Source organism: Hibiscus syriacus, unplaced genomic scaffold (genome assembly GCF_006381635.1).
Source record: "Hibiscus syriacus cultivar Baekdansim isolate YM2019G1 unplaced genomic scaffold, ASM638163v2 tig00116943_pilon, whole genome shotgun sequence".
NCBI lineage: Eukaryota > Viridiplantae > Streptophyta > Magnoliopsida > Malvales > Malvaceae > Hibiscus > Hibiscus syriacus.
The window spans coordinates 16,692-31,661 of NW_024063478.1; the positions used below are offsets into that span (position 1 = coordinate 16,692).

A 14,970-nucleotide genomic window follows, 5' to 3' on the forward strand; every position below is an offset into this window, starting at 1 on the left:
TATTATAAACTACGCGGAAAAGAAAAAAATCAATATACATGAATTTTGTTTAGGAGAAAATAGTTCAGTCCTTGATTTATATATTAACTACGTGTTAAGTCTAAAATCATTATTGCTATGTATACGTCAACATGATGTATAAGTATAGCCGTCATTTAACAAATTTCTCCAGTTTATTAAGACTCTTATCAAGTCTCTTGTCGATCATTCTCTGAGATCGTTCATCACTGATAGATAGTTGGAAAGAATATATCCGGAGATATAACATATATATTAGACCGTATTTGTAGGTGACATGAATTTGTGGGAGTGGAGGCGGATGGGTGGCATTGTGTTTGTACTTTGGCAGCGCGCATGCATGGTTTGATGGCTGCCAAGAGATGCATGAGTAGGGGTATTTTTGGAATCTTGTGTTTGGATTTTTGGTAATACGCATGCATGAAAGATTCAAAATAGGTATGATGCCATGTGCAAAGAGTTAGAGAATAAATTGTATATATATATATATATATGGTTGACAGAAGTAACTAGATTTATTAAAAAGATAAAAGAATTCATAATTACAATGAATATTTACAACTGTAAACGTAAATTAAATACAAAGTTATTATATTTTCCTATAAACATTGATACAAAAACTAGTCACTTAAGATCACACAATGATAATATAAGAAAAATGTTAATAATCTAATTAAAAGATTCAAACAAAAAATAAATACGAACTAATCTGACTGTATCAACAAACAAACCACAAAAAGATATCAAGTTATTAAAAGATGATCGATAAAATCACAAACCAAAATCGAACGATGTAAAAAGTACTATCCACGAATTCAACGATCGAGAACGTACCAAAAAAAGGTTTATTGACATAAACCAAGCCATAAGTGGCTAATAATGCAATCAACAAAATGTTAAGTCCACAAATTGACAGCCACTTGAAATTCAGTGCAATTTCTGAGGCTGTGAATAGCAAGCAAAGTTAAAAAGTAGACCGTGTCCATATAAATATAAAGCAATGTGAAAACTTATTTTGCATTTAGACCTTCTGTCATAGCTATTCCTATGATTTTCACTCTGTTGTCTGTATATACTTTATCGTGCTATACTTTGAACAGTTACCTAGACATAAAAAATTCCATTTTGCTACATAAAAATATATAATTATATTATAAGAAAATTTAAACCAGGTATTATATAAAATAAAAATATTATTTTAAACACCATCAAACTTTATTCGCTGACTCAATAATAGAGTCAGAATTTAATTCTAATAGAAGTCGAATCTTTTTAAAAGTTTTAAGCTTTATACATAATTTTAGTTTCATTATTTGTTTATTTATTTCAAAAAATATATAAATGATAATATCAAAAATACATACTAATTATATCATCTCTATGAAATAATAAATAGAAAATTATAAATAAAACTCAAGTAAATAACAAAAAATATGATTTTAAAAGAAACCAAATACATAACTATCATATAGTTATAATCATATATGTTTGCGCGTTTCAGTATCTCACTCCAAGTAATTAAAGTTGGTACTTTATTTTTAATTTTTAACTATTTTTGATGTTCCATCTTTCGGATGCGAAACATCAATAGATGTATGAGTTGAAGTTTCAATTATTGCATTTTTTAAAGTTTCACCACTTTTCGTCTTAAAAAGCTAAATAATTATTTGATTTTTCCATAGAAATCAACATTCAACTTAACAATAATTGTTTACCTTAAAACCTTACCCCTAACTTAAAACATTAAATTGATAACCCTAAACTCTATATCATAATTTTATAACCTCTAAACCCTAAACCCTAAACCTTAATATTTGACTTAAAACTTTCAATTTAGGGTTTTAAGTGAGGGCAGGATATAAAATGATGCAATTGAACAACTTCGAGGGCTAAATTGATGCTTAAATACGATAGAGGTAAAAATGATAAATTATGTCTACTATGGGGATAAAAATGATCCTTTTTTCCTTAAAAATTAGATTTATGATTTTATTTTCTTAATTCAACTTGATAATTATTATGTTAACTAAAGTAATACTAAAATTAAATATAAGATCAAATAATTCCAATCAAAAATAATAATAAATATAATATCACTTAAATGTTTACCTTTAAAAATTGACACTTTTGGATCACTTAAATAAATATTTGACAATCATAATAGAAGAGACTTAATTTTATTGTGAAGCTGATGATTCTATCGCAATATTTTATCCTGGAAAAATGAAGACTTTACAGCTTATTATCTTTTGAGAAATATAAAATCTCTGTAATTTTTTTTACGGTTCCTCTATTTGTATAAAAGTGAAATTTATAATAAGGGTCGAGGCTTCTTTGGGCCCAACGGCCTTCTTTCCTTGCCTGACTCGTTTATGTTATAGAATTTTTAATTTTTTAAATATAACATTAAAATTTAATTTTATATTTAATTATATCACTCTATCATTAAATCTTAACAAGATGATAACAAAATTAATTATTATTAACGTAACTCCCAAGTCAGAATGACGCGATTTTGATAATGCAATTTCTTAAATCTTTCTACCCGAACAACCTTTAATGACACAACAAACGGCCGTGGTTGTGGTTGCATAGGTAAGTTGGTCAAAATTAGGGGTGTTCATTCGGTTAATTTGGTGGTCGAATCGATCGAACTACCATTTTCGAATTAACCGAATCTTTTTCGAAAATATTAACCGAACCGAATAAATTTCGGTTAATTCAGTTAATTTTCGAATTAACCGAATGTTTTTAGAATTTTAGAATTTAATATTTTTTTAATTAAAAAAATAATTTACAATTAATTTAAATAATATCTAATTATAAATAATATCTAATTAATTTGATTCAAACATTTTACATTTAGTTTTGATATTATTTTAATTAATTAATATTGATTTGGGTTTTAAATAGATTGAGCCTCTTAATATAATTATATTTAAAGGTTAATTCGGTTAATTCGATTAATTAACCGATTTCGAACCGAATTAACCGTTAATCGAATTCAAAAAAAATCCTTAACCGTTTCCTGATCCAATTAATTCGGTGACCAACCGAATTAATCGAACTAATTCGATTCGATCGGTTAATTCGATTAAAACTGAATTTTGAACACCCATAGTCAAAATGTCTCTTTCGGCCTTCAAATCAAATCTCTAATTGTTTGATCGCGTGAAGTCTTCTCCGGCTTTTCTGCTACTTTGAATGCCACTAAAAGTAGTAGAATTCAACTTAAATGTGACTAGCTGCTTTGCGTTTTAGAAAAGTTAATATATATATAATTGAAATCGAGGGTAGAAGTACGAATTTCATTGATTTCAGTGATAAAAAAAATGTTGTTATTCTTTAAAGTTTTGAGTTATTAGATGGATTTGAATTATGGGTTGTAATTGGGCTGTCAAGTGATATAATTGGGATGGTTTAGTTTTTGTCTATTAATGGATAGTTGGATTTGGATCATGGATTGTAATTGGATTCTATTGTAACTTATAATTTGGATTTTTGTTTTGAGGTTTTAATGCATTGGGCCCAAATATTTTATAGAAGGTTTTTTTAATAATCTATAGTTAGTATAAGGTAATATCTGTTCAGAATTTTTCTTATTCATTGACAATGCACACGTATTTTGTAGATGTAACTACTCGAATTCAAAACCTTTAAGAAGAACGGTACTTCCCTTAATCATTAATGTCACTTGATGTGTTCATATATAAGATTTATTTTTCAATACCAACAACGATAATAAAGGTTTTCAACAACAAGATTTCAATGTTACTTAATTTGATATTAAGTCAAATAATTAAACTAGAGTTTCAACGCCTTAAATTCAAGATAAAGACCTGGAAATCAACAAGAGTTAGTTCAAGTGGTAAGCAGTTTGATATCACTTAAACAAAGGCTTTAGGTCGAGTCTTTGTGTATGCAGAAAATCTATGCTGGGAAACTCACATACCAAAGCAAGACGTGCAACGTAGGTCGATCTGGATTAACCAAAATGAAACATTGGATGTTGGGCCGAATTGAACTCTAATCCAGGTTTACCATTGTATCCTTATTTGAAGAATTATAATATGAGTAAACTACGCATTTAGTCGCTTCTTTATTTTGACGATTCTATTTTAGTTATACAATCAGTTTTTAAGATTACACTTAGTGTTATATTTCGGTCGTCCAATGTTTAAAAATAAATAAATTACTAACGTGATAATATTTTTAATTTTTCCTATGATTACGTTATATTATCTTATAGTGACATGTCAGCATTACCGTTAATTTTTTAACTATGAGTGATCAAAACATAACTAAAATATAACGTTAAGTATGATTTTGAAAAATAATAGTTTGGTGACCAAAACGAAAATGTGCCCTTAAATATGGAGTGATATACATATAGAATAGACTAGGTATAACACCAAAAAATTCTATTACGTTTAATTAAATAGTCATTTTGGAGCATTATGACATTCGATATTTCATTTTGAATAAAAAAGCCTCCAATGTTAGATTAAATAAACACTTTAACCCTTGTTCTTTTAGAATATTTTAGTCTCAACGTTTCATTTTAGATAAAAAGTTCATATTTTGAAGTATAGATCGTTTATTAATTAATAGTTTCCTTTAAAAAAGAGAATTTTTTGCCTCAAAATAAAATATTAAGCTAAAAAATCTCGATAAAAATTAGGAGTAAAATTGATTATTTACTCAAACGTTATACATATTTTTTTGTTATTATGCCAATAAATAAAAGGGTAAAATATACAAATGGTTCATCGACTATAGGATACTGCTTTGTTGAGTCTCCGACTATTAAAAAGTTACAAAATGATCCTTCGACTATAGGACGTTGCTTTGTTGAGTCCTTCGACTATTAAAAGTTACAAAATGGTCACTCAACTATTCATTATGTTCCAAACTTTTCCTTTTCCGTCAGAAAATTTAAGATAGACTGATCAAAACGTTAACATGGTGACTGAGATATGATAATTGTTTGAGACTATGAGATTAGATTTTATTATATCTCATTCAGCAGGTTAACGTTCAACTCAGACTGTCGTCAAATTTGTAATGGAAAAGGATGAGTTTGGAACATAATGATTAGTTGAGTGACCATTTTGTAACTTTTAATAGTCGAAGGACTCAACAAAACAACACCTTATAGTTGGGAGACTATTTTGTAATTTTTAATAGTAGAGAGACTCAATAAAATAATATCCTATAGTCGGGTTGCCATTTATGTACTTTATCCTAAATAAAAATAAGGCTTAATACCCAAATAAGTACCCAAACTATACTCTTTTTTCTCGAATAGGTGCCTATAATATTTTTTGGCCTATTTAGGTGCCTAACGTTACAAACGTTACTACTTTAAGTGCTCGGGTCATCAACGACGTTAATTTTCTTCGTTAAGTGACACATGTCACAATATAATAATTTTTAAAAATTTTATATAAAATTAAAAAAAATAAAATTATATATATTTTTATAAAGAAAACACATACATTTTGAAATAACCCCAAATCTTTAAAAACTTTAATTCAACCCCTAAACCAATCCGACCACCACCCTTTGCCATCGACGAAGCTCCACCCAACTTCTCCTCCCCCGGTGACCAAAACACCTATAAAATCGTGACCGATCGACGACGAATCGACATTTTATACCCCACGAACCATAGGATGAAAATCGCGATCCCACGTGATTCCGACGGCCAATCAGTGACAACTACGGTGGTGTATAACTAGGATGATGACAGGGACTACGTCAGTGACAGTGGTCATAGTTGAAAAGGGTGACGACGATGGGTTTATGTTAGGGTTTGGAGATTTTAGGGATTTTAAGATTTTTTTGTAATTTAAAAGAAATTAGGATATTTTTTATAAATATAATAATGTTTTTAATATCTTTTTTAAAAATAAATTTTAAAATTATCTGATTGTGACACATGTCACTTAATGGAGAAAACCAACGGCCATTATGTCATAGATTACGTTTATAATGTTAGGCACCTGAATGAGCCAAAAAATATTGTAGGCACCAATTTGGGTAAAATGGATATAGTTTGGGCACTTATTTGGGAATTAAGCCTAAAAGTAAAAATCCTTTCTACTTGCTCCCTTCCTTTCCAAGAGTACCCCATCCCGCCGCTCCATCACACCACCACTGCCTCCCCTGTGGTGATCTTTCTAAACTCCAATCATCCACCACCACCAACAATCCTTCAATGGCGTCAGCCGCGGAAGAAAATGTTTCCTCCGACGCAGCAGGCTCAGTTTCGGAGGGCCCCGTCCTTAGTTTCATCAACAAACGTCTCCGCGCCCTACGCAAGAAATACAATCGCATCCTCCAGATGGAAGAATCCCTCTCCCATGGCAAACCTTTGAACAAAGAACAAGAAGAAGTCCTCCGTTCCAAACCCGCTGTCTCCGCCCTCATCGATGAACTCGAGAAGCTTCGCCAGCCTCTTTCTGTCGCCGTCTCCGAAGAAATCTCACTCGCCTTACAGCGTCAAACATGTTCGCTGGAAGAGACAACCTCAGAAGCTCAACTGGATAAGACCGAAACCCAAGAACAACAATCCAATGAACACGATCATGCCATTGAGGATCTACTCAATCTTCTCTATTTCGGGTTGTTGTTCGATGTCAAGTCTCAGAATGATTTTATCTCGACCATGTTGACGAGAACCCACGAGAGAGGCTGTTGCTTGACTTACGATTACGTGACCGACGACGCCACCGATTTGCTTAGTGAGAAAGATTTGGATTTGATTGCTAAGCTGAGTGGAAAGCTGACTTCAAGACCTGCTGATTCAAGTTTGTCTCATAAGAATGCTTTGCATCATTGCGTCAACCATGCTAAACTTTGGCTTTCTAACTCCGACCAGCCGATCGACCACAATGCCGACGTTTCATGTAATAATCCACTAATAATTTCGTAGCTTGTATTTATTTACTTATTGCCGAATTTCTGGATTTTCTGAATTGGGAGTTTATTTTCTGCAGATGCTGAGTTGAGACAGAGGCTTAACAAGATCAAGTCTTTGGATTATTTTACAACCACGCCGGAGATTAAGGATCCTGTTGAAGTGGCTGCTGCTGCCGCCGGGGCGTTTACGTCTTTCCAGGTTCCGGTGCCCATCTCCGTGCCTGTTCAGGTGGAAGATTCAGCCGGGCAGTACCAGCCAAAGGTATTAATTTTTGCATTTTGTTTCTGATATATGTTTTGGTGTAAAAACTGTCTTCCCTTTTTATCCTATACATTTAGCATTATCGAATTTATTGTTAATTTTTTTTACTTGATGCAAATACATTGATATCATCGTTTTCAGCTATATAACAGCCAAGAGAGGGTTGGGGGGGGGAGAAACCCAGGTATTTCTTAAAGTTTCTTTATATATAGGTTATTAGTAACTGAATGTTGGAGAAGTGAAGTTTAAATTATACCAGCAACCTGCTTAATTATTTGTTTATTTTTTATATTGTGCCGTTAAGGGTAGCTGCAATGGCATTAGAGGGTTTAAGTTTATTCATATGTGTGTCATAGAGTAATAGCATTCCTCCGCTCTTGGATTTTTTAATCGTCTATCTATTGTCATAGCTATTTGTTATTTTTTTCTATCAATTTTATTTCTCCCTGTATCTGTAGCCTGCATTAGAGTTAGACTGCGAATCTATCTATCTATTTTCCTGTATGCACAAAAGTTTTTTTAAACATGAGTTCTTTAAATTTGAATTTATGCACAAAAGGTTGAAATGACTATATAATAGACTTAGCCGGTATGTCTAGCAAGAAATCTTGTACCTGTGTGTCATAGCAAATACAAGTTATTGAAACAGTGAGTGTCCGTGTTCCCATGCTTCAGATAGAAATTCCTTTCCCGTGTGCTGGAGCAGATAAAAGTATTTAAAACAGTGAATAGTTTTGTTTGCTGAACATCATTATGTGTTGGTTAATATCATTGTTATTTGGTGTTGTTTGAACTATAGATCATTTATGATTTCCAACTGGAGGAAATGTTAATCATTTGCATTGGTTGCTAAAACTTTCATACATCAACATTATTGAGCTCTCAAGTGTTTTTTTTCTTATGAATAAGATGCACACGCAAATTCTTCTAGCTGTTATGACAAATCTACCTCATTTACTGTCCTCCCATTTTCTTGGAAGGAAGGAGATTCTTTAAGCAAGGTTTTTCTTCTGTTAATGATGAAAGTGTAAAACAGCTAAATAGGAACTCATTGGAGACTGAGTTACAGAGGAAAGTATTGGGTTGGTGTGGCATGATTTCTAAAAGATTGTTTCAGAATGGATGCATTATTTGAAATTCTTGTAAGTTGTGCACTTGTTGGTCATGTACTGTGGGGAGCTCAGCTATATCAACTGTAACTCCTGATCAAAGGTCTGATGTAATGGGCAGTTGGTGCAAGCAAGCATATGCTTTTAAGAAGAGTTTCCATTTACGGAGATGACCCAAGGTTTGATTAATATCTGGACAGAACATGCTGGATTTTGAGTTATTTATGCAGACATAATTGCTAAAATTCTCATCAGATAGTTTATTATTTGAAAGAAGTTGCATGCATATTCCTAGAGTTAAGGTATTCTACTTACTAATTTCAAAATAGACTGATAACCAGTCCTAAAATGTTTGGGTAAAAGCTTATACTCCAAGGCTAAGATGATAAGAAGGGTTTTTTCCTGGTGGATTATTCAATACTGATTTGATCTCTGGACTTTGGCTAAATGTGAGTGGCTTTGAGGATCGTTTTAATCTTGTTAGTTTTGTGTGGACCGCTTCTGTGTCTTATTTCAGTTGACAGGGGTTGCCCCAACTCCCTTTTGTACTTTATTGTTTTACATGTAGTGTTGAATTTGAAAATTGATTGTCAATCTCTAGCATAAAGCTTTTTGGATCAATTGGCCTATTTTGCTCCAGGAATGGGATTCTTATTCATGTTACTTGCAATTTATTCAGTCCTTGCTGCTGTTGATTATTGGAATGGATGGCATGTTTGGTGGAATGCATTCTTTTGATTTTCCTTTTACTTGAAATACATTTCATTTTTGTTACGACTTGTTGCTTAGTGATCATCCTGTCCCTTAGAATTGTTTTGCGATTGGCATGTTGTGCTTTGGTAGCTCCTGGTAAAATTGATGCTTTGCAGGCTCATTCTATATTAGGTGAATTTGGAAAAGGACAAACTTATTCTACATTCTTTTTTCTTTTCCTTCCAGAAGTATGCAAATTTGGCTTCTATAGCGGCAAAATCTGCAGTTTAGTAGGTAAAAAAAGATGGCCTTTGGCGAGGCAGTGTCTTTTAGCCGAAATAATTGATGTCATGGTTTCACTTCAGTATTACAAGGCAATGAATAATGAGTTGGGTTGTGTAGGATGATTTCATACCTTCGCTTAAAGGTTTACTATTGGAATCCAACTGAAACAAGATGGTCCAAGGCATTCAAGTTATCGAGAATTGTAAAATTGAAATAAGCAGAGAATTGTCCCAAGAAGCTGTGAGAAATTAGAAATGTAGTGTAACTGAGAATTGTCAAGCTATGTTTGATGATCTTTATGTGGTATTTCATGATTATTCCGATTCCCATGCATTGATGCTTACAGATTATTATATTGTTGGGAAGTAGGCATACTTCATAGGTATTAGGTATTAATTGCATGACAGGAAAGTGATGATACTTAGTTTTACTCTTTCTTTACCCAACTTAGGACTTGATGTTATTTAGGCTTGCTTCATTTTTTTGGGGTAAGTGTTGTCGTGTGTCCTGGCGTTAACACAGATTTTTAAATTTCAATTGGAGCTGTCACCCTGTTAGTTTTATTATCCGATTGGTGTTAAGTTTTCCGGGTTATTTCTTATGTTCTGTAGGAAGATGAGGCATCAAATTATCAAGAATCTGAAACCGGTGACAATCAATATAGTAGTACAGAGGAACTTCATCAGGTTCTTTCAGTTGGCTTTAACACTATTTGTTCCTTCAGGATTTTATATATTAGAGTTTAAATATTGTAGGCTTGTGCTCTGCAGGATAATTTGGAGAAGGAGAATCATGCAGAGGATATCACAGTTCAACAAGAACATGACAAACTACAGGCAGATAATGGAGAAGCCAAGGAGCAACAATATGTTCCTGGAAGACCTTATCAGAACCAAAGAGGTGGTCGAGGTACTGGGGGTGGCCGTGGAGGTCGAATCAGTGGAAGGGGAGGTGTAACCTACCAGAATGGGCACAACCAATATCATGATCAACCTGACAACTCTTATTCTAGGAACCAACATAACAACAGGGGCAGAGGTGGTAGAGGACGTGGCCATGCTTACAACAATCAGGGCTCAGATGTTCAGGGTGGTAATCCCTCAGCTGATGTCGGCGTTGCCTCGTGAAAACTGCATCCATCGGGTCCATTTTTCTGGGTCGGTGATAGAAATGTACTTTTGTGCATCGTTTTGCATGAAACATGGTTTGAATGTGGGTTGACGTCGATATCGTAGTATCTAGAGCACCCCATTTAACTTCTTTTATGTAGTTCAGTTACAATAATATTATGGGAAGAATCGCCATGGGGATGATGAAATGCCCACTCTCCTGTAGATTGGTCAATACAGGGGTCTTTTGGCACCAAATGCTTATTATGCTCCTCCCCTGCAGATGTATCAAAACTGAAAAATGAAGAATGGATAGGATAATCTTTACTCGAAATGATCTTAAACGTGAAAATAGCAAACTTGAGGTAAAATAAACAAGTCGATTATATGTACAAAATTAAAATTTTAAATAACTTATATTAAATCTCTAAATATTGGGATCTGTAATGAATTTTAATTTATTTTTCTGAATTAAAAACATCTTAATTTAATAAATTTCTCCCAAAGTTATGTCGTTTTAATTTGTTTCCTAATAAAATTACTTATTTAGTTATAAATTTTGGGTGAATTATGTATTTAGTCACTCATTTGTTCTTGTAGTTTTGTTTTGGTCATTCGATGTTTTTTTCTTCAAAATCATACTTGGCGTTATGTATTGATCATCTACCATTAAAATAAATAGAACTATTGATGTGATAATATTTTTAAAAAAATTATTGATGACATGATATCATTATGATAGCACATCAATATCATCGTTAATTTTTTAACATTAAATAATCAAAACTTAACTTAGATATGATTTTGAAGAAAAAATAATTAAACTACTAAACAGAATGACGAAAATAGATTGATGATTAAACATGTAGTTTACCCTAATTTTTTTAAGCGGCCAATACCAAAAAAAAATTATATTTTAAAACCAAAATATCAATATTCAGCCATCTCATTGTCAATTTAGAATCAGTCATCCTTTAGGAAAGCCACTCAGCTCTTGAGCTGAACTCCCTATCCTTACAGCAAACGGATGACGCTTGCAACCGCGCCAAGGCCGCCGCCGCAACTTCTTCCATCTAGAACCACAAACATCCCAAACGCTCCTTCACCCGACCACCACAGCCGCATCCTCATCTCTTTGAAACAATGCACCCACATGTCTCAGCTCAAACAAATTCACGCCCAGACCCTCCGTTCCACTTCACCTTACCATCCCCAAACCTTCCTTTTATACTCTCAGATCCTCCATTTCTCTTCTTTCCTTGACTTCAACTACGCTCTTAAACTTTTCCAACAAATCGAAAATCCCAATTCCTTCATGTGGAACACTCTCATAAGAGCCTGTGCCCATAACGTTAACAACAAAGAACAATCCTTACGGCTTTATTTGGAGATGCTAGAGCAAGCTGTGGTTCTTCCAGATAAGCATACTTTCCCATTTGTTTTGAAAGGTTGCGCTTACTTGTCTGCTTTCTCCGAAGGGAAACAGGTTCATGCCCATGCTTTGAAACATGGGTTCGGTTCCGATGTTTATGTAAACAACAGTTTGATTCATTTCTATGCAAGTTGTGGGTGTTTGGACTTGGCTGAAAAAGTGTTTGTTAAAATGTCTGAAAGAAGCTTGGTTTCCTGGAATGTTTTGCTTGAAGGTCTTGTCCAGTTTGGTAAGTTTAATAGCGCTTTAAACTTGTTCGGGGAATTGCGCAAGACGTTCGATCCTGATGGGTATACGCTGCAAAGTGTAATAAGTGCTTGTGCTGGTCTTGGGGCTTGTCTTTGGGTGCATGGGTTCATGCTTATTTGTTGAAAATGTGTGATTTCGACATGTCTATTAATGTGCTGATAAACAATTCATTGGTGGATATGTATTGCAAATGTGGTTCTTTGGAATTAGCTCGGCAGGTTTTCGAGGGGATGCCGAAACGTGATTTAACTTCGTGGAATCATATGATCCGAGGATTCGCAATGCACGGTAAAGCTGAGGAAGCAATTAGATGTTTTCATAAATGATTCGAACGGAGAGTTTCAGACCAAATTCTATCACGTTCGTTGGTGTTCTGAGTGCTTGTAATCATAAAGGTATGGTTATAGAAGGTCGTTTATATTTTGATATGATGGTTACTGATTACAAGATCAACCCTGCATTAGAGCATTATGGATGTTTGGTTGATCTTCTGGCCCGTGCAGGGTTCATCGATGAAGCTCTTGACCTTGTATCAACGATGCCTATGAGACCAGATGCCGTCATCTGGAGAAGTCTTCTCGATGCTTGTTCTAAGAAGAATGGAAACATTGAGCTTAGTGAAGAGTTGGCCAAGCAAGTTGTTGAATCAGGAGGCATCGGAAGTGGTGTTTATGTGCTGTTATCAAGAGTTTATGCATCGGCCGGTCAGTGGGATGATGTTGGACTCATAAGGAAATTAATGACCGATAAAGGTGTAATGAAAGAGCCTGGTTGCAGCTCAATCGAGATCGACGGTGTTACACACGAACTTTTCGCGGGAGATACGTCTCATCCTCAAACTAAAGAAATATACCAAATGCTAGAGGTGATCGATGAAAAACTTGAATCGGTTGGATATTCACCTGACTATTCACAAGCACCGATGATCGACGAACATTATGAAACTAGACACCATTCCCTTAGGCTGCACAGTGAAAGACTGGCCATTGCTTTGGGGCTTTTGAAGCTGCAACCAGGTATGCCACTACGCATCTTTAAAAACCTTAGGGTATGCAATGACTGTCATGAGGTGACGAAACAGATATCCAGAGTTTTCGATGTCGAGATTATCGTACGGGATCGTGCCCGATTTCATCACTTCAAAGACGGCGTTTGCTCATGCTCGGATTACTGGTGATAATTGTTTCAAGTGTATAGCTTACATAATGTACATGACAATGATTTGTGTGACCTTATTAACACTGCATCTGCATGACAATGATACGTCTCACCTTATTAACACTGCATGTAGAACAAAAAGAGGGTTTATTCATGATTTAACCCTTGACTATATCAGATTTTTCACCTTGGTACTTGAATAGCATGCATCAACTTGCAACAACGATAAGATGCATTGCCATGAGCGAATAGAAAAACCAGAGCAGCTGAAAGAGAAATCATTCATTTTTATTGATTGATCGATTAATTTAAATTAAATATTAGAAAAAAAATAAGATTTTTTAATTTAATTTATATCACTCATAATATTAAAATTTGATCACTAAATTTATATTTCAAAACATTAAATTATTAATTAGTATTCCGATTGGTGATAATGGAATACTCCACCACCACCAAGGAATGGCGTCCAGCCTTACGTGTCCGTACTCTGACGTTGATAAATTTTCTTTGGTTAAATTACACATTTAGTCATCTAATAATTTCTATGGTTTTATTTTGGTCATCTATATATTTTTTAAAATTATATCTAAAGTTATGTTTTGATCACATGCCGTTAAAAATAAATAGAACTGTTGATATGATATATATATTTTTTATTTTTTTCAATATTAATGTGGTATTGTCTTATGATGACATGTCAGCATCATTACTAATTTTTTAATAGTAGATGATAAAAAAAAAATTTAAGTATGATTTTGAAAATAATATTTGGATGACCAAAACAGAATCATTAGAATAATTGGATGACTAAATTGATAGTTTATTCTTTAAATAATATAATCATATAAAATATAAAGCTTTGAATACGTCACCAACTTTCTGACATAGAATAGGCTGCTTGTAAAGGCAATTGAATGAGCCAGCCAACTGCTTATCTTGATCATTTAGCTACTCCACTATTTTCGAATCTGTCCTAATTGAAAGCTTTCTTCTTTTAAAAATGTAAATATGTAGTAAGATAAGATTGTTTCCATAAATGTTTATTGATACATTATCATATATTTTAGGTATAAGAGTGACTTTTTGCTCATATTATGACTCAATTTATCATTTTCGTTTTTATTATATTTTTATATTAATTTAATCATCAAAATTATTCAATTTATTAATATTTAAAATATTTACTATTATTTAGGGTTTAAGGTATATAGTTTAGGGTTTAAAATTTAAGATTTTAAGTTAAAGTTAAGATATAAGATGATGTAATTAAATAACTATGAGGACTAAATTGATACAAAAATACGACAAGAGAAAAAATTATAAATTGAATCTACTACAGGAGTAACAGTGACCATTTTGCCTATATATATATTCTATTAAAAATTTATTTTTTATCTTTAGAAGTTTATAATTCATCTCTTTTTATAAATTTAAAAGTTCATCCTAACATAAAATCCTGTATCAATACCTATTCAACTCTCATAAAGTATTCAAAAATTCAATATCCTTAAAAGAAAGTATTAATTAAGTTTAGATTAAACTACATATTTGGTCATCAAACTATCACTTTAATACTATTATTTTAAAAACTATATTTTTAATTACATTTTAATCCCTTACCATTTAAAAATTAATGATGATATTGGCTTGTCATCATAAAATAATATCATGTCATCTCTGAAAAACTTAAAAATTTGTAACGTTAATAATCATGTTTTTAACGTTAAG

General features: G+C 32.9%; 2 protein-coding genes across 3 annotated transcripts; both read left to right on the plus strand.

Moving 5' to 3' along the window:
- The first annotated feature begins 6,137 nt into the window (after positions 1-6,137).
- Positions 6,138-10,702, plus strand: LOC120188313. 2 transcript variants are annotated; one of them, XM_039191770.1, is made up of 5 exons: positions 6,138-6,929; positions 7,020-7,204; positions 9,903-9,977; positions 10,062-10,465; positions 10,552-10,702. In XM_039191770.1, the coding sequence occupies exons 1-4, from the start codon at positions 6,239-6,241 to the stop codon at positions 10,416-10,418; spliced, it is 1,308 nt and encodes a 435-aa protein (XP_039047701.1). In that variant the 5' UTR covers positions 6,138-6,238; the 3' UTR covers positions 10,419-10,465; positions 10,552-10,702. The 2 variants fall into 2 exon arrangements, with proteins under 2 accessions (XP_039047701.1, XP_039047700.1); XM_039191769.1 differs by having other exon boundaries at positions 10,062-10,702.
- Positions 10,703-11,362: 660 nt separating this feature from the next.
- LOC120188281 (pentatricopeptide repeat-containing protein At1g59720, chloroplastic/mitochondrial-like) lies at positions 11,363-13,335 on the plus strand. Its single transcript, XM_039191747.1, is given in 3 exon segments — positions 11,363-12,163; positions 12,166-12,402; positions 12,405-13,335. Coding segments are annotated over 3 exon segments (1,827 nt in total). The 5' UTR covers positions 11,363-11,427; the 3' UTR covers positions 13,259-13,335.
- Positions 13,336-14,970: the final 1,635 nt, after the last annotated feature.